The 25,518-nt window shown below is 43.9% G+C and overlaps 1 protein-coding gene across 20 annotated transcripts in view; it reads left to right on the top strand.

Moving 5' to 3' along the window:
* The window catches only part of st3gal3a (ST3 beta-galactoside alpha-2,3-sialyltransferase 3a), a 523,890-nt gene that overhangs the window by 448,025 nt on the left and 50,347 nt on the right, over positions 1 to 25,518 (top strand). For all 20 annotated transcript variants that reach the window (XM_078218767.1, XM_078218753.1, XM_078218760.1 and 17 more), the window contains one exon: positions 9,382 to 9,528. In XM_078218767.1, coding sequence (XP_078074893.1) covers positions 9,382 to 9,528 — 147 coding nt within the window. The remainder of the gene's footprint in view (positions 1 to 9,381; positions 9,529 to 25,518) is intronic.

Below are 25,518 nucleotides of genomic sequence, written 5' to 3'. Positions count from 1 at the left end.
CTTCACGATCTTCCCACCTGCACCCAGTTAATGTCTGGCAGGCGCAGCTAGCTATAACAGGTGGCAGGCAAAGATTGTATTGGCCGATTGATGGAAAGTGCTATTTTTAAAGTGCAGCCTTCAAACGACTGCATATAGAGGGCATTGGGAGACTGGAGGAATGCGTGGAAGCAAGAAAAGGTGGCTCCACAGTTCAGTGATACCTCATGGGAGATGCCCTTTTAGGCAGGGAGGGAACAGAGATTTCTTGTTCACAGTGGATGTGAGGTGAAGGCCAGCAAGCTTCAAGATGAAGGCATGGCTAGAGGTGCCCGAGGAGTTGAGCAGCCATGGTACAAGCATGCACACAGTGCCGGAAACATTTCAATTACCTGGTGTGCACCAGCAAGATGAGTGCCATTCCTAATTGCCAACCCACAGTACTGCATGTCTTAAATGTTACCCATGAACCATGAAACGAGGTGGCTGACCCATGAATTGGGCATGATCAGGGACCAGCATCCACGCTGAGACTCAGAGTTGCCTTACACTGGAGGCCCAGGGCCAGAGGTGAGCATTGCGTTGACCAGACTGAAGCCTGCTTGCCTTCAAGATTTGCATACTGGACATCTAAAGTGGCGCAGACTGGCAAACACAGATGGGCTAGATACAAGTGAAACAAGGGATACAAGGGAGAAGCATGCTCACAATGTTAGGGAGCGGAGAAGAATGGGAGATGATGTACCATTCTTGGCTGTAGTGTTGCCAATGAAGGAGGAGGCAATGGAAAGAGGATGGAGTAGCCCGCTTGATAGGCACCCTATCCACCATCTTAAACATTCACTGACTCGCACACAGTGGCAGCAAAGATACACTACAGCAATTCACCAAGGCTCCTATGACAGTACATCCCAAACCTGCAACCAGTGTTACCTAGAAGAACAAGAGCAGTAGATGCATGCAAACACCAAGTTCCCCTTCAAATCATAAACCATAGGTGCAGCTGCCTGAAACTTCTGGGTCATGCCTTCTGTGACTGTTAGCCTCCATATCTGAACCTCAGCCTGCCTGTTTGACAATGCAGCTGTCACTTCTAGCCTACACTCACTAGATACTAAACTCTCACCTCCTTTGAGCAAGCTAACATTTGATACTCCATGGAACTCATAAACCCCAGGGAAAATTTAAAATCCACTTCAAACTCGTTCTCAATTGCCTGCTTAACAGCTTCAATTGCCTGCCCACCACCATCCTGCACATTCTCAATTCTGCTGCTAACTACTTGTTTACCTGTTGTTATGATCCCAGCTGGTGTTACTGCTGGACAAGTCAGATTCCAAAGAGGAACCTGGCTTCAAACTGTGGAGGAAAATTACTGAACAAATTCACAAGAGTTTGCTGATGAATTTTTAACACAAAGAATAAAACATTTATTAAACCAAAAAATGAACTATATCACACCGGGCAAAAAGGTTTGAAAGATCTCTGTAACAACACAAGGAAAGGATTCAGATCACACTATCCTTTTAACCCAGTTATGGGTTAACAAACACACACAAATTTGAAAAGACAATTTACCATAGCTATCTTATGTTCTAAAATTCAGGGTAAGTATGTGGTACATGTGAACCAACTGGTGTGTCAGACACAAAGAACAAAGAACAATACAGCACAGGAACAGGCCCTTCGGCCCTCCAAGCCCGTGCCGCACCCTGGTCCAAACTAGACCATTCTTTTGTATCCCTCCATTCCCACTCCGTTCATATGGCTATCTAGATAAGTCTTAAACGTTCCCAGTGTGTCCGCCTCCACCACCTTGCCTGGCAGTGCATTCCAGGCCCCCACCACCCTCTGCGTAAAATATGTCCTTCTGATATCTGTGTTAAACCTCCCCCCCTTCACCTTGAACCTATGACCCCTCGTGAACGTCACCACCGACCTGGGGAAAAGCTTCCCACCGTTCACCCTATCTATGCCTTTCATAATTTTATACACCTCTATTAAGTCTCCCCTCATCCTCCGTCTTTCCAGTGAGAACAACCCCAGTTTACCCAATCTCTCCTCATAACTAAGCCCCTCCATACCAGGCAACATCCTGGTAAACCTCCTCTGTACTCTCTCCAAAGCCTCCACATCCTTCTGGTAGTGTGGCGACCAGAACTGGACGCAGTATTCCAAATGCGGCCGAACCAACGCTCTATACATCTGCAACATCAGACCCCAACTTTTATACTCTATGCCCCGTCCTATAAAGGCAAGCATGCCATATGCCTTCTTCACCACCTTCTCCACCTGTGACGTCACCTTCAAGGATCTGTGGACTTGCACACCCAGGTCCCTCTGCGTATCTACACCCTTTATGGTTCTGCCATTTATCGTATAGCTCCTCCCTACATTATTTCTACCAAAATGCATCACTTCGCATTTATCAGGATTGAACTCCATCTGCCATTTCTTTGCCCAAATTTCCAGCCTATCTATATCCTTCTGTAGCCTCTGACAATGTTCCTCACTATCTGCAAGTCCTGCCAATTTTGTGTCGTCCACAAACTTACTGATCACCCCAGTTACACCTTCTTCCAGATCGTTTATATAAATCACAAACAGCAGAGGTCCCAATACAGAGCCCTGCGGAACACCACTAGTCACAGGCCTCCAGCTGGAAAAAGACCCTTCCACTACCACCCTCTGTCTTCTGTGACCAAGTCAGTTCTCCACCCATCAAGCCACCTCCCCCTTTATCCCATGAGATCCAACCTTTTTCACCAGCCTACCATGAGGGACTTTGTCAAACGCCTTACTAAAGTCCATATAGGCGACATCCACGGCCCTTCCCTCGTCAACCACACTCCAAAGTAAATTTGTGACCACAGGAGATACTATGATAAAGTTACTGCAGATGCTGGAATCTGAAACAAAAACAGAAAATGCTGGAAAATTTCAGCAGGTCTGACAGCATCTGTGGAGAGAGAACAGAGCCAGCGGGTGATTTTCTGAAAAAGAAAGTGCCCAACTAGTGGGAATACGGAAGTTTTTCCCGCTCGTTTTTTGGGTGAGCTTAGTGGAATGAATTTACGAACTCTGTGCACTACAGAGGCCATAGGGGAATTAAACTAGTTTATTTATTAGTCACAAGTAAGGCTTACATTAACACTGTAATGAAGTTACTGTGAAATTCCCACACTTGCTACACTCCGGTGCCTGTTCGGGTCAATGCACCTAACCAGCACATCTTTCAGACTGGGGGAGGAAACCGGAGCACCCGGAGGAAACCCATGTAGACACGGGGAGAAGGTGCAGACTCCACACAGCCAATGACCCAAGCCGTAAATTGAACCCAGGTCCCTGGCGCTGTGAGGCAGCAGTGCCAACCACTGTGCCATGGAATCACGCTAGAGAGTCTGGCATCGGACTACAGAGAGGGCTAGTGCACACTGGGAGATTGGTTGACAAGTGCTTCCCCTGCCCCGCCATTTCACTTCTCCAGTTCCTTTTCTTCTGTGTTCATGCTCCCAACCTAAAACATGAAAATGGACAAACTGCGCATGTGCAGCCTGTTCCTGGTTAGCATGTGCAGAGAGGTCCTGAGGCTCACTGGGAACAGCACTTCCCAACTGTGACTGCTGATTCAACCAAGGTAAGTATCCACGACTGTTGGTGGGAAGATGTCTGCGTTCTGCTTCAATCTTGCCACCACCTTATAAGACTATAAGACATAGGAGCAGAATTAGGCCACTCGGCCCATTGTGTCTGTTCCACCATTCAATCATGGCTGATATTTTTCTCACCCCCATTCTCCTGCCTTTTCCCATAACCCCTGATCCCCTTATTAATCAAGAATCTATCTATCTCTGTCTTAAAGACACTCAATGACCTGGCCTGAGGTTGTGCCCTCTGGTTCTAGTTTTTCCTACCAGTGGAAACACCCTCTCCATGTCCACTTTATCCAGGCCTCGCAGTATTGTGTAAGTTTCAATAAGATCCCCCCTCATCCTTGTAAACTCCAATGAGTACAGGCCCAGAGTCCTCAACCGTTCCTCATACGACAAGCTCTTCATTCCAGGGATCATTCTTGTGAACCTCCTCTGGACCCTTTCCAAGGCCAGTACATCCTTCCTTTGATACAGGGCCCAAAACTGCTCACAGTATTCCAAATGGGGTCTGACCAGAGGCTTATACAGCCTCAGAAATACATCCCAGCTCTTATATTCTAGCCCTCTCGACATGAATGATAACATTGTATTTGCCTTCCTAACTGCTGACTGAACCTGCACGTTAACCTTAAGAGAATCTTGAACAAGGACTACCAAGTCCCTTTGTGTTTCTGATTTCCGAAGCATTTTTCCATTTAGAAAATAGTCTATGCCTCCATTCCTCCTTCCAAAGCGCATAATCTCACACTTTTCCACATTGTAGTCCATCTGCCACTTCTTTGCCCACTCTCCTAATCTGTGCAAGTCCTTCTGCAGCCCCCCCCTGCTTCCTGAATACTACTTGTCCCTCTACATATCTTTGTATCATCTGCAAACTTAGCAACAGTGCCTTCTTCCAAATCATTAATGTATATTGTGAAAAGCTGTGGTCCCAACACCGACCCCTGAGGCATACCACTAGTCACCGGCTGCCATCCTGAAAAAGACCCCTTTATCCCCACTCTCTGCCTCCTGCTAGTCAACCAATCCTCTATCCATGCCAGGATCTTACCATTAACATCATGGGCTCTTAACTTATTTAACAGTCTCCTATGCGTCACCTTGTCAAAGGCCTTTTGGAAATCTAAATAAATCACGTCCACTGGTTCTCCTTTATCTAACTTCCGTGTTACCTCCTCAAAGAACTCTAACAAATTTGTCAGACATGTCCACCCTGTTACAGGATCTGTTACAGGGTGTTACACCCTGTCTCCAAGCTCATTGCCACCACACCAGTAAAATTCCACCCCCTGTCCCCCAAGGCTTTTGAAGCTTTGCAGAATTTTAGTTCAGAGAAATTTTAGATTAAGAAGAATATGTTTTCTTAATGCTACAGAACCACAGATTGATACAACAGAGAAATAGGCCATTCAGCCCAATATGCCTGTGCTGGCACTTTGAAAGCTATCCAGTTAGTCTCAGTTTCCTGTTCTTTCCCCTTGGCATGTCAGATACTTTGCAGAAAATACAAGCCATCAGTTTTATTTTAAACAGGGAGGCTCCAATAATTTGTTGTGTGGGGGTAAAGGCAGGGAGAAAGTGAAAGCATCCTGATGTGGTAGTTGAATCCATGCCAGACTGTAACTGATCAACTTAAAGGAACTGAAAGTACATTTCTTCCTAAAACCCTGACAACTAATTATTGCCAATAATATTCAAAAGTTCAGAACTTCAAATTAATTCCTTATTTTCTTATTGAAAAATTTATGGTCCTTCCCTGAGTGCTCCCCACGGCACCTATTCAACTGTGGAGCAGTTAATCTGAGAGCAGGGCAGAAATATATATTTTGCAACAAGATGTGAGTTGTATATTGATGACTCTAAGCTTTTACACACTGTGATATTGACAAAGTACCCACTATTTACTGGGGTTTCTCGTATTTTTCTGTTTTGGATATAATAAATCAAGTGGAATTGTTATATTCATACAGCAGGCAACTTTATTATTCATTTGTTTTTTACATTTATAGTTTCATTTTCCCCATACTTCCAGTTTAAGCTGTAAGTCATCCTTTGACTGGGGGAACTGCATAACAGACTTCTCTATAGTTTAGCCATTTCATAATCAGTCATTGAGACAACTGCTTTAATGGAATAAAGCTGGCCATTTCTTTTTACCCTTTCCTTCAATTGCAATGAAGAACTCCACTTGGAGAACAAGACTTCAATTAACACCTTTCTGCAAACTGTCAAAACTTAAGTTATATGGCACTTAGTCCAGCATGTAGCCAATTGTAGCCATTATGTACTGCATTGAAACAATACAGAGCCTCATGTGTGGAAGGTTTTTCCTAAGAGTTTTTCAAGGAAATGACATGTTGATGGAATGAATTATGTGAACGTGATATAGATTAGAATTTGGCTCATCGAGCCTGCACCGACAACAATCCCACCCAAACCCTCTATCCTCGTAACCTCATGTATTTACCCTGCTAATCCCCCGACACTAAGGGGCAAGTTAGCATGGCCAATCACCCTAACCCACATATCTTTGGACTGTTGGAGGAAACTGGAGCACCCGGAGGAAACCCATGCAGACACGGGGAGAATGTACAAACTCCACACAGATCGTCACCCGAGGCTGAAATTGAACCCGGGTCCCTGGCGCCCTCGGCAGTAATGCTAACTACTGTGCCACCAGATTTCAACAAAGTTGCGCAAAATATGAGTCAACAAGGCAGTAAGGTATGGATGGAATAGGACGCGAATGGATTGAAAATGAGCAGAGAAAGATTATGAATAGAGTTCTGCAGGTCTCTGGTGAAGTGTAATAGGCAACACTCAGGGAGCTAATTCTGTTAGAATATAAAAGATTTGGAGCTGGAGACATGAACAGCGCTATCTAAGTTTGTAGCAGAAACCAAACAAAAGGATTTGGATAGGTGTAAAGGTGCGCTGATGACCTTTAATGTGACAGACACAAGTTAATTAGACAAAGACAAATTAGGAAATAAACGGTTGGCATATAAACTTTTTTTAAAATTCATTCGTGGGACATGGGCATCGCTGGCTGGCCAGCATTTATTGCCCATCCCTTGTTGCCTTTGAGAAGGTGCTGGTGAGCTGCTTTCTTGAATCACTGCAGACCATGTTCTGTGAGTCGACCCACAATGCTGTTGGGGAGGGAATTGCAGGATTTTGACCCAGCGACTGCGAAGGAACGGCGATATATTTCCAAGTGAGGACGGTGAGTGGCTTGGAGGGGAACTTGCAGGTGGTGGTGTTCTCATGTATCTGCTACCCTTGTCCTTTTAGAGGGAAGTAGTCGTGGGTTTGTAAGGTGCTGTCTAAGGATCTTTGACGAATTACTGCAGTGCATCTTGTAGATTGTACACACTGCTGCTGCTGAGTGTTGGTGGTGGAGGGATTGAATGTTTGTAGATGTGGTGCCAATCAAGTGGGCTGCTTTGTCCTGGATGTTATCAGGCTTCTTGAGTGTTATTGGAGCTGCACCCATCCAGGCAAGTGGGGAGTATTCCATCAGACTCCTGACTGAGCATCCTATCCAGGCCCTCCCCTTCGCCCTATTCCCCTAACCTTGGCATTTCCCATGGCTCATCCATCTAACCTACACATTTTTGGGCACTAAGGGACCTATTTTACCATTTTGATTCTAAGTGTTGGGCAGACTTGAAACTGGGAGTGTTTCAAATCCGACTTTTAGACCAGTTCTGAGGCGCCCCCATATGCACTCTGCCTGCAAAAATATCAGCGAGTTCGAATCGCGCCGTATAAACCTGTGGGCGGAGCTTAACGCGACCGAAACCCTGCAGTTCTGATCGATGCCTCGAACTGCGCATGCACAGAAAAAAAAGATAGAATGCTGCTTCCCTGCCACATCCCTTTCGGACCAGATAATGCCTCCCCCTGGTTCCCAGAGACATTGCCCCACCCCACAACACTGACCCCCTTATCCCCACCACCACCCAGACCGATTGCAGGCTCCTCCACCCCCTTTCCCCCACCGATCTCAGGCAGAGTGGCAGCGGATACCCCCCTTCCCCCACACTGATCACAGGCAGAGTGGCAGCAGAGCCCCCTTCCCCTCCCTGATCTCAGGCAGAGTGGCAGTGGACCCCCCCACCACCACCACCACTGATCACAGGCAGAGTGGCAGAGGACCCTCCCTTCCCCTCCCACTGATCTCAGGTATAGTGGCAGCCCCCCCCCCCCCCCCCCCATCGATCTCAAGCAGAGTGGCAACGGACCCACCTCCTCTCCCCCACCAATCTCAAGCAGAGAGCTGTTGAACGCTTGGCACTTATCTCCTCACTAAGTGGAGTGCTGGAATCGGACTTATATGGAGCATGTCTGTTTCGCACCGATTCTGGATGGGTAAATGTGGTGGTAAAGGGGGAAGTGCTAGTAAAGTTGGGCGTGCAGCCCATTAAGACAATTTAAATGAATGCAAATGCATTTAAATGGCCGTTGCGCCCGTTTCAAGCGTGGTCCCGATCTTTCTGAGTAACCATGAGTACAAAATTATCCAAAGTTAGTGACTTAAATCGCTTTGTCAGGTGATTCCCAGCAGTGCACAATTATCCTGAGGAAATGTGTTTGTGGGGAGTTTGCATATTCTCCCCGTGTCTACGTGGGTTTCCTCTGGGTGCTCCAGTTTCCTCCCACACTCCAAAGACGATCGCGGCCATTTTCGGGCCTTGGTAAAGGGGGAACCAGCACGGAGGCAGGCGCGGATTGCACTACCCATCTCACACCCGACTTTACCAAGTTTTCGCGCCCGAAAACAGGCACAACTTGATGATAAAATTGGGCTCTAAGGGAGAATTTAGCATGGCCAATCCACCTAAGCTGCATGTCTTTGGAGTGTGGGAGGAAACCAGAGCACCAGGAGGAAACCCACACAGACATGGGGAGAATATGCAAACTGTGCACAGACACACTTCCTCAGGATAATTGTGCTGTGCTGGGAATCACCTGACCAAGCGATTTAAGTCACTAACTTTGGATAATTTTGTACTCTTGGTTACTCTGAAAGACTTACAAGGAAAAAAAGCACTTCTGAATTCACAATAACTCTTTTAAAGATCCAGTCTGAACCCTGCATGCTACACCCCTCAGACCCCTACCCTCCACAGCCCCCCACCCCTTCCCTCAACTAAATTCCGAGGAAGTTATGAACCATTATTTAATTACTGAACATTCTTAAATTGTAACTCAATAAATTGAAGCTTAACATATATATTCCATAACAAGGTGGCATGATTAAAGTTTAAAAGAGGAAAAATGTGCAGATAGTATCGGCGGAATTCTCCGGCCATGCTGGTCTAAAAGCCGGAAGTTCCCGCAAGACTGTCAGTGGGCCTCCATTGTCCGCAACCCACCCACTACAATTACAGTGGGGGGCAGGGTGGGAGAATTCTGGCGTATAGATTTAATTAATGGTTCTAGAGTTTGCGGCAATCTGAAATAATTCATTTATTTGTTTAAGGATTTTTAAGTAATACCTCCACTGATCCTTCTCTTTGTCAGTCAAAATAATGGTGGGCTCTTTCACCTCTTTCTCCTTAGCTCAAATGTAGCAGCTTGGTTTCTATTTTCAGAACTTAAAGCCTGGACATGCGATCAGAATCAAAGAATTTAATTCAGGTTTTCTTCACCACCCAGACAATCGATATTAAATGGAAATAAGATGCAAATTAGAACATGAAAAATACATGGATCATAACCATTTTGCTTCCTCTGTTTCCAGAGTCCTGCAGATGGTTTCTGGAAGTCTGTTGCCACAGTTGTCCCGAAGGAACCCAAAGAGATCCGAATCCTGAATCCTTATTTCATCCGTGAAGCAGCCTTCACATTTATTGGCCTTCCAGTCAACAATGGGATGATGGGCCGTGGGGTGAGTAAAAAGATCTTGACTACCTGTGAAACAGATTGGATTTTTCAATGGATCTCTGTGGAATTGTGACAAAAATATTTTGCTATTGAACAAGATGTAAGTACAGTTTAGGGGCACAGAGGTTAAAATGTATGACACTGGTGCCAGCAAATGGCAGGGCGTAGATTTATTTTGCCATTTCAATACGCAACAATAGTCTTCATCTTACTTGGGCCATGGTGAAAGAGGCACTGAACGTAAAACTAGATGATTTTTCCTCAAGGAGGGTATTGCGAGAGTGAGTCACTTGTGTTCCTCTCATACACCACCTAATGGCTTCTTAAAGTGGCAATGGCGGGGGGCATAGAAAGCATCAAAGGAACTTGCAAAGCAAAGTGACATAAAAAATTAGCGCAACATACAGGAAAAATTGCAAAAACTAGTGGCGGGAAGGGGTCAGCATAATCTGCAACACTTTAGATAGATCTACTCAAACATATAACATATTGTGCACTTAGCACAAATACCATAGCTTTATAAAAAGTAGAAACGTTTGAAACACATTTTCTACTCCCAACAGATCAAGATCAGAACATTGGTATGATTTACATTGGCAATGACATTTCATAACCAAGCAGCGTAAACCTATTTCTATCTCACTCATTACCTTAGATTACAAGGATAGAAATCAAATAATTTGGATAAACACATGATTTGGTTATCTACTGTTTGTATCTGAAATTAAAGGAGGACAACACTGCAGTATTCTTCCCAAACATGATAAGGTTATTGTTGTAGCTTTTCCTGTCTAACAGGAAAATGTCCAGATTCTCAGAATGATGAATTTTCCACAAGCGGGACAACGCAAGAACATAAGGAATAGGAACAGGAGTAGACCATATGTCTCCTCAAGCCTCCTGTGCCATTTAATAAGACTCTAGCTTGTAGACGTCAAATCCACTTAAGTAAACACGTAGGCTGGAATTTACAGCGTATAATGGCATACTGATAAGAAATGAAAAATATTAAATCAAACTTTGTAGAAGTATTTGAATGTTGGAACTAACTAAACCTTATGGTTCTTGATGTTGAAATTATTCTCCTTGAAAATTGGTGAAAACCTATTCTGAGTCACTGGATCAAGTTATTGTATGTGTTGGGTCTGTATTTGGACAGTTTAATACCTTGATGGATTGGATTTTTGCTTTTTAACTTTTTAATTGTGCATTTGAAGACAGGATTGGTTTAACATTTATTTAGCATTTCCATTACTCCAAGTTAAATTGAAACATAACAACATAAGAATCACAAAATAATCCAGCTCTGAAGCAAGCATTTCCATCCATGAAGTATGCACTGTTTAGTTTCGATATTAATCAATAAATTATATATCAAATCATGGGCAGCACAGTGGCACTGCGGTTAGCACTGCTGCCTCACAGCACCAGGGACCTGGGTTCAATTCCCGGCTTGGGTCATCGTCTGTGTGGAGTCTGCATATTCTCCCCATGTCTGCGTGGGTTTCTTCCCACAAGTCCAAAAGACGTGCTGGTTAGGTGCATTGGCTATGCTAAATTATCACTCCGTGTACCCGAACAGGCACCGGCGTGTGGCAACTAGGGGATTTCACAGTAATTTCATTGCAGTGTTAATGTAAGTCTATACTGATAAATAAACTTTAAATTATGAAAATGTAAGGGCACAAATTTTGACTTTAAATAGGGGCTTGATTCAGTTGTCTTCTGCTGTCTGCCCCTGCTTCATCTGAAGACAATGTGTCCTTGACTCCATGGACAGAATTTAACCTGGCCCATGGGAGTAAACTGGACAGTGAGCAGGGTCAGGGAGGCTCCAATAGAATCAGGAAGTCTGTCACCTTCCTGATTCACTCGAGCAGGGAAGGTTAAGGAAGGCCTTCCTGCCAAAGGTAAATTGAGGCCCTGAAGTGGCCTATTGAGGGCAGTTGGGAGACCCTTTGGGTGGCTGCCCTGCAGGACAAGGGGCCTCCTGATCAGGCATCCTGTGGCCCACAGAGGGTGCCTTGACTGCAAAGGCTTCCCTAGTGGAAACACTCACTCTCTCCCACTCCCTTGCTGATGTATGCCTGACTGACTGGCCCCAACGAGCCTGCCCCCACTCGCCTTCATTTCAGGGCCTGTTCAGCCTTCGCTGAGTGCAGTCTCAGCAGTGGCTACCATTCCTGTTTGTGCTGCTGGGTCTGAGGAGCTGCACCCCTCAGTTTGGCTGGGAACTCATGGCTGTGGGATCTCTGACCTTATAGGATGGGAGCCCTGACAAGAGACAGTTAATTGCCTCATGGGCACAGAATCTCATCAGGGTTCTTGAAAACAGCCATGGGAGGGTTGCTCCCAGCTTTTCACATATCAGGGCCGCGGCCTCTGGCATTAAATCACAGCCCTATGTAACTGGTATGGATAGAAGGAAAGAACTTACATTCATCAGGAGATTTCAAATTGTTTCAAAGCCAATTAACTATGGTTGAAGTGTAGTTAATTGGTTAATTGGTTATATGAGTAAGACTTCTAAAAACAACCTGAAGAGCTTAAACAAAGTGTAGAGGGAAAATCCATTTCTCCCTGATGAGAAGTCAATGACTGGGATTATAAATTTAAAACCACTGTTAAGGGAATGTGAAGAGTTTAAAAGTCAATTATATACACAGCAGGATGTTTGATTGTGGATGTTTCACCACTAGGTATAGTTATATTTTAAAGGAAAATCTATTCAATATTTGAAGTAGGGGACAAGGCATTGGGGTAATAGTGGGGTTAGTTTAAAAGCTCTAGCAAAAATAACAACAATTAACATTTATATAGCACCTTTAATGTAATAAAATGTTCCAAGGCTCTTTACAGGGACAGCGGCACATAAGGAGGTATTAGACACGATGGCTAGAAGTTTGATCCAAAAGATAGAGAACATATTTAATGAGGAAAGACAGTTGGAGAAGAGATATAAGAAGAGAATTCCAGAGTCTAGGACCTAGGCAATTGAAAGTACAACTCCGCCAATGATGGAGCAATTTAATTCGGGAATGCTCAAGGAGCCAGAATTGGTGGAGCATTGAGTGTAGGGTGGTTTGTGGGGCTGAAGGAGATTAGGCAGATGGGAGGAGCAAGGGATTTGAAAAAAAAGATGAGTTTTAAATTCAAGATTTTACTTGACAGGACGTCAGTCTGAATAAACAGGGAAGATGGGTGAACACAGTTTTGTGTGAGTTAAGAAATGGGTAGGAGAGTTTTGAATGATCTCAAGTTAGAAGAGGGTAGAAAATGGGGGGCCAGCCAAGACTGTGTGGAAATAATCAAGGTTGGGGTAAACAAAAGGTTGGTTCCAGCTGCTGGTAAGCTGAGACAAGTCCGCTGACGTTACGGAGGTAGAATTAGGCGATCCTGGTAATGGTGTGTTTGTGCAGTAAGAAGCTCATCTCAAGGTCAAAGTTGCACACGGGAGAGGGATGAATTTGGTGGCAAGAAAACTAAATTTGCAGGGGGAATGAAGGCCATGGTTTCTGTCTTCCTAATATTTAATTGGTGGAAATTTCTGCTCATCTGATCCAGGACATTGGACAAGCAGTCAGTCAATGTGGATCTAGAGGAGGGATCAAGAGAGATGGAGGAGAGATAGAGCTGGGTCCACATCCATGACTAAACTGGCATAGAAACAACAGACTGAATTTCTCCTATGCTGTAAATCTTTGTGATTTTTAGGGTGCTCTATAATATTTAATTTCAGCGCACAGAATTATGTAGCAAGTGCTTTGTTCAAGAAAAAAAATAAAGCTGCCATCTCTGTTACTGTTTGCCACATACATATATTTTGCTAATACTGAGCATTAGAATGTTACATAGAACATAGAACAGTACAGCACAGAACAGGCCCTTCGGCCCACGATCTGCCGAGCTTTATCTGAAACCAAGATCAAGCTATCCCACTCCCTATCATCCTGGTGTGCTCCATGTGCCTATCGAATAACCGCTTAAATGTTCCTAAAGTGTCTGACTCCACTATCACTGCAGGCAGTCCATTCCACACCCCAACCACTCTCTGAGTAAAGAACCTACCTCGGACATCCTTCCTATATCTCCCACCATGAACCCTATAGTTATGCCCCCTTGTAATAGCTCCATCCACCCGAGGAAATAGTCTTTGAACGTTCACTCTATCTATCCCCTTCATCATTTTATAAACCTCTATTATGTCTCCCCTCAACCTCCTCCGCTCCAGAGAGAACAGCCCTAGCTCCCTCAACCTTTCCTCATAAGACCTACCCTCCAAACCAGGCAGCATCCTGGTAAATCTCCTTTGCACTCTTTCCAGCACTTCCACATCCTTCTTATAGTGAGGTGACCAGAACCTGACACAATATTCCAAATGTGGTCGCACCAAGGTCCTGTACAGTTGCAGCATAACCCCACAGCTCTTAAACTCCAACCCCCTGTTAATAAAGCTAACACACTATAGGCCTTCTTCACAGCTCTATCCACTTGAGTGGCAACCTTTAGAGATCTATGGATATGGACCCCAAGATCTCTCTGTTCCTCCACAGTCTTCAGAACCCTACCTTTGACCCTGTGATCCACATTTAAATTAGTCCTACCAAAATGAATCACCTCACATTTATCAGGGTTAAACTCCATCTGCCATTTTTCAGCCCAGCTCTGCATCCTATCTATGTCTCTTTGCAGCCTACAACACCCCTCCACCTCATCCACTACTCCACCAATCTTGGTGTCATCAGCAAATTTACTGATCCACCCTTCAGCCCCCTCCTCTAGGTCATTCATAAAGAATTTATTAAAGAATGTTTTCATGTTTTACGTATATTTTCTAGTGTCTCCAGTTATACTCTCATTTTTTTTTGTCAGGAAACCTGTCAGAAAAACCCAAAGAATTGTGTTTTTTTTTGTTAGTAATATTCAGGTCATTGTTTTAAATGCTGGTGTATTTAAAGCAAGGGACAGAGTGACTGTGTGAATCTAAACTGTTGGTTCGATATGGTAATGAGCCTAGCAATACTTCCAACACAAGTTTACCTAAGGTAATTTAGTAAGGATAGATTTGTTGTGATTCAAAGGGAAATAACATATTTAATGCCGTACTGAAACCTGTGAAGGCTTTTAGATCTCAGTAGACAGCAGGGATAGTTGGTCAAGCTTCCAGCAAGCAGTATGAATGAATCTCGATCTGAAAAGCCAACTGCTGTTAACCTCAGAGGAGAACCCGAAGAGAGAATCCAAGGCACTGTGGTAAAAGCTACTGGACCTTTATAGGTCTTAACATCTATAAGGTGTTGTTGAACATTTGGGGAAGGTTAGAAACATAGAAACATAGAAAAACTACAGCACAAACAGGCCCACAAGTTGTGCCGAACACATCCCTACCTTCTAGACCTACCTATAACCCTCCATCCTATTACGCTCCATGTACTCATCCAGGAGTCTCTTAAAAGACCCTATTGAGTTCGCCTCCACCACCTCTGACGGCAGCCGATTCCACTCGTCCACCATCCTTTGTGTGAAAAACTTACCCCTAACATCTCCCCTGTACCTACCCCCCAGCACCCTAAACCTGTGTCCTCTCGTAGCAGACATTTCCACCCTGGGAAAAAGCCTCTGAGAGTCCACCCGATCTATGCCTCTCAACATCTTATACACCTCTATTAGGTCTCCTCTCATCCTTCGTCTCGCCAAGGAGAAAAGACCGAGCTCCCTCAGCCTATCCTTATGAGGCATGCCTTATGAGGTTAGGTCTCAAGCTAGTTAAATTTGGATAGTTTGGAACTGTTTTAAAGTATTGGTACTGCGGAAAGCTATTGTCATACTTAAGTGTATGTCTATTTGGTTTGTTTTTTACCTTTTTTGTAATCAACATTTACTTTACTATAAAATCAGCATGATTAGCCGGGTGTCATCATTTCTGGATTTAAAACCTTCTCATACTATATAAATTGTGAAACACAAACATGAGAGCATTTGTTTCAAGTTTTGTTTCTGGGTTTCGAACAGTTTGGCATTTATCAACAACCATGCCCATAAAACAACGAAAAAGATTTTTCAACTCACTCATCTGACTCCTGAAACTGGTCTGCTTGTTCCAAATAAAGAATTGACTAGCTCAGTCATTTATTCCTGTCTTTTTTGATTCAGTGCACATTATATGAATGTACTTTGATGTTGAAAAGCGCCAAAAGTAAGCTAATTACTTTGATAGCATTCTTGATATCATGTGCAAAATTGGAGAGCGTTTAGATTATTTTCTGACAGTAAAGATGGCCAAAACAAGAACACCCCATTTAACTGGTACATCAGTTTTGGTTTGATTTTGGGTAAATCTATCTTGATTTGATGTGGGATTGTATTATTTTCAACTTTATCTTGATTCTCAATTTGGAAGGAATTGATTTGGTTTTTAGATTGGTTTGTTTGGATTTAAGTTCAATTGGAATGATTTGAGTTTTTTCTTTGGATTCAATCAAATCGGTTTGATTCACCTTTGCTTTGTTTGAGTTAAGGTAGGTTGTATTCGTTGAATTTGCTTTTCAGATTTATTACTTTACTTTTCAACAAATTTGACAAAATATGAAATTGAGGGTCAACTTAGAGTCATACAGTGCAGAAAAAGCCCTTCGGCCCATCGAATCTGCACCAACAATAACTGCCACTAAAGGTGCGCTAATCCCATTTTCCTGCACTTGTCCCATATCCTTAAATGTTATGATATTTCAAGTGCTCATCCAAATATTTTTCAAAGATTGTAAGGTTTCCGGCCTCCACTACCTTCCCAGGCAGTGCATTTCAGATTCACACCATCCTCTGAGTGAAAAATTTTTTTTTCAAATCCTCTCTGAATTTCCTGCCCCTTACCCTAAAATTATGCCCCCCTCGTGACTGACCCCTCAACCAAGGGGAGCAGCTGCTCCTAGTCACCCTGTCCATACCCCTTATAATCTTATACACCTCAATCATGTCTCTCCTTAGCCTTCTCTGCTCTAAAGAAAACAATTCAAGCCTATTCCATCTCTCCTTATAGCTCAAATGTTCCATCCCAGGCAACATACTGGCGAACCTCCTCTTTACCCCCTCCAGTGCTATCCTTCCTATCGTGAGGTGACCAGAATTGCATACGGTACTCCAGCTGTGGCTTAAGCAATGCTCTGTACAAAACATTCCCTCCTTGCTCTTATACTCTATACCACAACTGATGAAAGCAAGTGTCCCATATGACTTCTTAACTATCCTATTCATGTGCTCTTCTGCCTTCAGGGATCTGTGAATAATTACCCCAAGTTGAAGTAAATATCTGTATTCCAATTGCTGCAATTAGCTAAATTGAATGTTGACAGATTTTGATTCCTGAACACTCTTGACATTTGAGCTCAAGATCCAATACTTTAATTTTCCTTAGCCTAGCCTGCATGATGAAGCACTGCATCATAGCAATGTGTTTCTGTTTTAGGACTGGAGGCAGTAGAAAAGCTGACAGGATTATCAAGGTAACTTTTAGGGACAGTGATAGTGGTTTTGGAGACATTGGTGACTGTAATTATCTTCCGTGCTGAAGAAAGCAGTGAGGAAATGTAAAAAGAGAAAATTGGCTCAGAATATTAGTGAAAAAGTTGTTTCCAGGTGACTGTATCTCAGAGAATTTGGGTGGTACGGTGGCACAGTGGTTAGCACTGCTGCCTCACCGCACCAGGGACCTAGGTTCAATTCCGGCCTTGGGTGACTATCTGGAGTTTGCATGCTCGCTCTCCCTGTATCAGCGTGGGTTTCCTCCAGGTGCTCCGGTTTCCTCACACACTCCAAAGATGTACGTGGTAAGTTAATTGGCCTATGCAAAATTGCCCTTTAGTGTCAGGGGGATTAGCAGGGTAAATACGTGGGGTTACGGGGATAGGGCCTTGGTGGGATTGTTATCGGTGCAGGCTCGATGGGCTGAATGGCCTCCTTCTGCACTATTGGGATTCTATGAAGATTCATCTAGCCGACACTATGGATTTTATCTGAAGACAGCTGGGTGATGATCATGATGGTGGACCATCAAATATGCTCAGTTATCCTGCTCGGAATCTCGTCCAGGCTGTAATTTTGTGACAAAAGTGTTTAGCTGCAGAAGTTTCAAGTTCACAATTTTGTACTTCTGTAAAATGCCATGACTGTAGGAATGTGAGACCCCATTAATCATTCCTACGCCAACAATGTAAGAATTAAACTGCGTCCTGTAAGTCTTTAATGAACGATGGAAGAGAAATAAGAATCTAAAATTGCATGAAGTTCAGAGGGTTAATCTTAACCGCCTCTGTGCTTAATTAAACATATGGAAGCAATGGAAGTACCAAGATTTTAGTGGGGAAAGGAATATTGGTCCTTTGATTAACGGAGTGTCAAAATACCAATGTCCTCAAGAATATGATGGTAGAATTCCTAAAGGGAGGTTGATTTGATTATATGCTGACCCAAGACCTTGGTAGCATAATACAAAATTCAAGTTTTAACAGCATTGTTCCACAGATTCACTTTTAATAAAGTAACATTTAAAAAATGTTCACTCCTTTTTTGGACAATATATTTTCAAACAGTTGCTGTTGATCTTCTTAACAGGCTTTTCAATCCAATTTTAAATTCCCTTGAATCACAGTGCAATTTTTAAGCTAATCTGAAGAAGGGAAATCCTAGAAATGCAACAGTCGTTGAATATGGAGGGAGTTCTTCTTGAATTTCACAGAATTACAATGACAGAATTGTTACAGCGCAGGAGGAGGCCATTGGGCCCATTGTGTCTGAAACATCTCTCTAAATGAGCAATTCACCTCATGCCATTCCCCGGTTCTCTCCCCAAAACTTGGTATATTCTTTTCCTTATAACAAAGCAATTTCCTATCAAATACCTTGATTGATCCTGTCTCCACCACAATCTATATCATTTATATCAGAAAGAACTAGGTTCCCTGGGTTCTCCTCCAGACTGAAAACATCCGTTAACCACCACTCTCTGTTTCCTGAAACGTCTTCAATTTTGCATCCATGTTGCTGCTGTCCCTTTTATTCCATGAGCTATAACTTTGCTCAAAATGAAGTCTCACAACACCAGGCTAAAGTCCAACACGTTTATTTGGTAGCACAAGCCACTAACTTTCAGAGCGCTGCCCCTTCATCAGGTGAGTGGGAGTTCTGTTCACAATCAGGGCATATAAAGACACAAACTCAATTTACAAAATAATGATTGGAATGCGAGACTTTACAGGTAATCAAGTCTCAAAGGTACAGACAATGTGAGTGGAGAGAGGGTTAAGCACAGGTTAAAGAGATGTGAATTGTCTCCAGCCAGGACAGTTAGTGAGATTTTGCAAGCCCAGGCAAGTCGTGGGGGTTACACTTAGTGTGACATGAACCCAAGATCCCGGTTGAGGCCGTCCTCATGTGTGCGGAACTTGGCTAGCAGTTTCTGCTCAGTGACTCTGTGGCCAAGGCGCACACCAAGGCTCTCCAAGGCGGCCTTCACGGCACACGACAGCGCAGAGTCGCTGAGCAGAAACTGATAGCCACGTTCCGCACACATGAGGACGGCCTAAACCGGGATCTTGAGTTCATGTCACACTATCTGTAACCCCTACGACTTGCAAAATCTCACCAACTGATGCCCACCACAATGGATTAACCCATTGACATTAACCATCTGACCAATGACCAGATGACTCTTGGAACCGTACCCACAGTAAGGGTTAACACTTTCAGAAAATGGAGGGAAGAAGACAGTTGCTGAGCACAAAAATAAAAATGTCAAGATTTTTAAAATTATGGAGCCATTCCAATAGGATAGAGATGGTGAAGCTATTTCCACTTGTGAGGAGTCCAAACCTAGGAGCATAATAGTGTAGTTATCCTTCAGCTCTTGAGAAATAGGAGGAGTGACATCTGTTCTTTGATCTGAGCTGCACTGGAGAATAATTCCATCAGTGCTCTAACATAGCACATTTCAGAAAATGATTCTGCATTTTGGCTCCTTGTAATCCTGCTATGGCAATTTTTGAGTTCATGCGGGTAGTGAGGATTGTAAAATAGCCAAGATCAATTTCTCATTTTAGACATTGGAGGAGTACAGACAGTAGATGTGGAATCAAATTGGAGGCAATTATGATGCCATACTTGTCCTTGACGTCAGTTACATGGCAGTGCTGTAGAAAGCATTTTATCAGATGAGCTGCTATTGCTCTCAGGGGGATGTGGTGTGCCCCAGAAGGACTTGAAACAGGGAAGAATGGAATTGAAATAAAAGGTCAAAGAAAACACACCTTTAGTTTATAATGAAACAAGTGTTGAAAGTACCAACTATGTTACAATTGTTAAGAATTGGGGAAAATTAAGATTTTTTAAAAAGTGAAAGCTGGCAGTTGATTAGAGGCAGATGGTTGGAAAAATGATGAGATGTGAATTAGCCTATCAGTGGGAAGTAAGTATTTTACATATGTGATTAAAAAGAACAATGAAGCAATGGAAGTGGTAACTTCACAGTGGAGAAATAAGGAAATTGACACCTACCTGCCAAAACCTGTCTCCACAGATGGGTAAAATCAAAGGGAACTGTAGAATCCTAACCACGGGAAAACAGGAAGGCAAGGGAGAGAGACAGCTAAACATCAGTAAGTTGCAACTGTGGTCCCCCAAAAGAAATGGCCATTTTCTGCCTTCACTGAACCAGAAGACTTTTTCCCAGACATGGCCACCTTAAGCTGGTCGTGGTAATTATTTGCTGAATTTAGCTCAGAGAATTACTTAATATTGGATGTTGTCCGGGAAAAGAAATGTGTCAGAGTTCACATAAACAAAGACAGTTTTGGGGACCAAGGGGTAGCTTCATGTAAAATTAAGTGTGTATAGCCACCAGTATCATTAACTGTCATAGTATTATAGCTTTTCTTGTCGTGTGTGTTTTTGTTTTTCTTTTAAGTTAATAAATATTCTTTATTAATTGTTCACACAATAACTGGGCTGTTTCTTCATTGGTTGTACATCATCCTCACGTAATCCCAAAAATGACACACGCACAGACACACACACCACTACGAGCCAGTGTTCAAGTTACCCCTCTGGGTTTTGGGATACACTTGCATTTAACATCAGCGTGGTGTGTAACAAAAACCTCCCAGTAGCATTTTTAGAACATCAAAGAAGCTATTGTAACATGTAACCTCACAGATCCCTAATCCACTCTATCAGGTTAACAGAGATTGATTTCACCTGTGGCTTAGGCAGTGAAGAAAGATGGACAAATTGTTGTTCATCTTGAGTAATGATGGCTCTCGCTGACTGGTCCTTGGATCAGCATAGATGTGAAAGTGCATTTGGAGAGTTCCTGCTTTCCAAGCTGAAAGTGATGAACAACCCCAAAGACGGGAACTTCAGGCCATTCTGCTCGCTGGCACATTCTAAATCCATCAAGTCTCTAATGCTTGTCACAGCCTTTGAGTACAAATCTCTTGTTAATGTTGAAGGTTAGCTGCCAATCGTGTTTTGACTGGGAATGATTTACGTTTTCAGTTTAAGAAGATAAATAAATTAGCTAAAGCACTCAATTCCAATCTTGTTGCTATGGTAATTCTACCTTTGATTACATCTTGAGGCTTGGCAATCCAAGAAATCCTTCGAGTCCTGGAGAATTGGATGACAGGAGCTCAAGGTACATGTTATCAGTGTGTTGTCAGCCACATCAGTATGCATTAATGCACTACTGTGTGAAACAAAGTGATAAGGCATCAATAGAATGAGATTATTAAAAGATACCACGTCAAACTCTGCTTTATCATTCATGCAGCTACAAGAGGTTCAGATATCAGTGGTTCTGTCTGACACTGAGCATTTCCGAATTGGATAGAAGAATACTAAACATATGTTTACCATCCGGTAACAAGCTTGCTGCTTTCCAGTCAGATTGGTTGGATTCTCTTGTCTTTCTCCTCTCCGCACAGCCCAAGGATAGAACATGCTTGTGTTTTTTTTTTATCAGCTATTGAGGAAATTATGACCTTAAAATAAAGAATATGAAAACACAATGAACATTAAAATATTAAGTCAGCAAAGGAGCTTCTATTAAACAGGGTTAAATTGGGCCATGGAATGCTGATTTTGAGATGCTACATGACCTCCTAAAGTTTCAATGACAGGAAAGAAGCTGGCAGGAAGCGCACTGCACTGGGTAAGGACAAACAGAGGCATCCTTTCCCCACATCTGAAGCAAACATATGGCAAATATACATTCCTATTGCTGACATCCCTCAACTTGAGCACAAAACTAACTCTCAATATGCAAAAACATTCATAAATTATATTGCGTACTTCTGAAGAATGGAAATCCCATTTCTCTATTTTATTCTTCAAACGCCAATAGTCAATTTACTGACTAAGCCCCTCAACTCCCATCCCTTCTCTGAATCCTCAGCTAAAACCACCTGACGACAACTTTGGTGCCCAAACTGAAACCCCCGGCACAGTGGTTAGCACTGCTGCCTCACAGCGCCAGGGACCCAGGTTCGATTCCTGGCTTGGGTCACTGCCTGTGCGGAGTCTGCACGTTCTCCCCGTGTCTGCGTGGGTTTCCTTTGGGTGCTCCGGTTTCCTCCCACAGTTCGAAAGATGTTCTGGTTAGGTGTGTTGGCCATGCTAAATTCTCCCTCAGTGTACCCGAACAGGCGTCGGAGTGTGGCGACTGGGAGATTTTCACAGTAACTTCATTGCAGTTAATGTAAGCCTACTTGTGACACTAATAAATAAATATGTATGCTGTCACAAGGGAGGCAATGGCATAGTGATATTGTCACTGGACTAATAATCCAGAGACCCTGAGTAATGCTCTGGGGACCCGGGTTCAAATAGCGCCACAGCAGATGTTGAAATTTGAGTTCAATAAAAAAATCTGGAATTAAAAGTCTAGTGATCACCATGAAACCATTGTCGATTGTCGTAAAAACCCATCTGGTTCATTAATATCCTTTCGGGAAGGAAACCTGTCGTTGCCTAGTCTGACGGAAGTATGACTCCAGATCAATAGCAGTGTGGTTGGCTCTTAAGGGCCCTCAGGGATGGGCAATAAATGTTGGCCCAGCCAGCTATGCCCACTCCCCATGAATGAATAAAAAAAACAAGTGCAACCGTGAATCCAATCCTACCTCAAAGGCCCTGAATGCAAACCCCACCCCCGACCCCATTCTTTATCTCCATCCCAACGAGGAAGTGCCAAAATATACCTGAAACACATAGCATGTACTTTTTGCTCTGCTAGCACTTTCTTTATTATGAAAAAATCTAGGGCTCCTTAGTCTGCACCATTTGAGAGAATAATGCTCTGGGTTAAAACCCTCATGGCTATTGGTGTTTAATGACAAAGGTGTGGTTCCGATTCTTAAATTGTATAAAACATAATTTATTATTAATTTTGTTTGTACAAAGTGTGAGTAAATTTTGTTCTCAAATTGTGCGATGTCACGACTAAGCTTTTTCACTTTGGGCTTCTGGTTTCAGACCAAACACATCAACTATGAATTACAGAATGGTTACAACATAAAAGGAGGCCATTCAGCATGTTATGTCTGTACTGGATCTCTGCAAAAGTAACTTAGCTTGTCCCTTTCCCTCATCTTTCCCCATAGACTTGTGGATTTTTTCCATTCTGACAATTTCGCTGTTCTGTTTTGAAGGCCACAATTGAATCTGCCTCCACTACAGTCTCAGACAGTACATTCCACATCCTAACCTTCCACTTGGTTAAAAATGTGTTTTCCTCATGTTACCAATGGATTTTATGCCAAGCACCTTCAATGGTTGTCCTCTGGTTCCAGGCCCTTCTGTCAATAGGAAGTTTCTCATTTTCTCTGTCCTGACCCTTCATGACGCTGAACACTTATATCAGATCCTGCAATCTATCCACATAACTGAAGCCACTCATCCCTGGAATCATTCTTGTGAATCTTTCCTGTCTCTCACGTCTTCACGTCCTTCTTAGAGTGCCAAGAATCAGACACACTACTCCAGTTGAGGGTGAACTAGTTAGTGTTTTATAATTGTTCTCCATAACTTCCTTGCTTTTGTACTCTATTCCTCTATTTATAAAGCCTAAGATTCCGAATGCCTTGCTAATCACTTTCTCCACCTGCCCTACCATTTTCAACAATTTGTGCATCTATATCCTCAGGTCTCCATCCACTTGGACAAACAAATGTCATAGTTTTCAGTAAATATCCATCTGCTTTGCCCCAAACAATAGTACCCCCTATTGACATTTGGGTAATTTTTCTGAGGTAACAAGAAGCCATGCTTGGTGGCTGCACAAGTTAGAGATGAGCTACACAGCTGCCAGTTCTGGGTATATGGTTGCCTGCTGGCAAATTTTTCATTCCCAAAAAACTTTGGGATTGGACAGCTTTTCGCTTATTTGGTTCTCCATTCAGTGCCCTGATTGGGCCATTCAGTAGGAATGCTCTGTTTGGTTAATTAAGTGTTCTTGTGACATGCTCAGTTTGAACATGCTTTTGTTTGCCTTGTGTCAGTGTGAGCGAGGCAGAGACTGTTGGAGCAAATCTCCCCAAAAAACGAAATGCCCAGCAGACAGGGAAACGGGAGTTTTTCCTGCCCATTTTTTTGGGCGAGCTGAATGGAATGAATTTCCAGGACTCTTTGCATCAGAGTCCCTAACCCGATTCACTCCGGTAAGGGGCGAGGCGGAGCCCGAACCCACCTGAGAGGCTGGCATCAGCGTGCTGAGCTGATCTTTCAGTGGGGGGATTGGCACATATGTGCTGTCCCCCTCCCCCTCCCCCCTCCCCCTCCCCCCTCCCCCCCCTCCACCCCCTCCACCCCCTCCCACCCTCCACCCCCTCCCCCCCCTCCACCCCCTCCCCCCCTCCACCCCCTCCCCCTCCCCCCCTCCACCCCCTCCCCCCCTCCACCCCCTCCACCCCCTCCACCCCCTCCACCCTCCCTCCCCCCCCCTCCACCCCCTCCCCCCTCCCCCTATCGCCGGCCTCCCGATTGCCGGCCTTCCAATCACTTCCCAACCCCACCACCACCACACCATGGCTAGCCTGACACACCCCCCCCCCCCCCCCCCCCCCGAACCATTGGCACTGTCCGGTGCCTGGTGAGCAGCGCCAGGATACTCCCCTGCCCCCGACCTCCAGGGGGAGCCTCAGTGGCCTTTGTCCCCACCAGTGGGGTGATCATGCCTGGTCCCTGTTTATGGGGATTGGTTTAACAGCTTTAATACCTGCTGATGGAGAGAAATTTGTTGAGTGTATTCAGGAGGAATTTCTCATTCAGTATGTGGATGGCCCGACTAGAGAGGGGGCAAAACTTGACCTTCTCTTGGGAAATAAGGAAGGGCAGGTGACAGAAGTGTTGGTGAGGGATCACCTTGGGACCAGTGACCATAATTCTATTAGTTTTAAGATAGCTATGGAGAATGATGGGTCTGTCCCAAAAGTTAATATTCTAAATTGGGGCAAGGCCAATTTTGATGGTATCAGGCAGGAACTTTCAAAAGTTAATTGGGGGAGTCTGTGGGAAGGCAAAGGGACGTCTGGTAAGTGGGAGGCTTTCAAAAGTGTGTTAACCAGGGTTCAGGGTAAACACATTCCTCTTAGAGTGAAGGGCAAGGCTGGCAGAAGTCGGGAACCCTGGATGACTCGGGATATTGAGGCCCTGGTCAAGATGAAGAAAGGGGCACATGACATGCATAGGCAGCTGGGATCAAGTGAATCTCTTGAAGAGTATAGAGGGTGGAGGAGTAGAGTTAAGAGAGAAATCAGGAGGGCAAAAAGGGGACACGAAATTGTTTTGGCAGATAAGGCAAAGGAGAATCCAAAGAGCTTCTACAAATACATAAAGGGCAAAAGAATAACAAGGGAGAGAGTAGGGCTCTTAAGGATCAACAAGGTCATCTATGTGCGGATCCACAAGAGATGGGTGAGATCCTAAATGAATATTTCTCATCAGTATT

Source organism: Mustelus asterias, chromosome 8 (genome assembly GCF_964213995.1).
Source record: "Mustelus asterias chromosome 8, sMusAst1.hap1.1, whole genome shotgun sequence".
NCBI classification, from domain to species: Eukaryota; Metazoa; Chordata; class Chondrichthyes; order Carcharhiniformes; family Triakidae; genus Mustelus; species Mustelus asterias.
The sequence above is the reverse complement of the archived record's forward strand: the minus strand, read 5'-3'. Positions and strand labels throughout refer to the sequence as shown.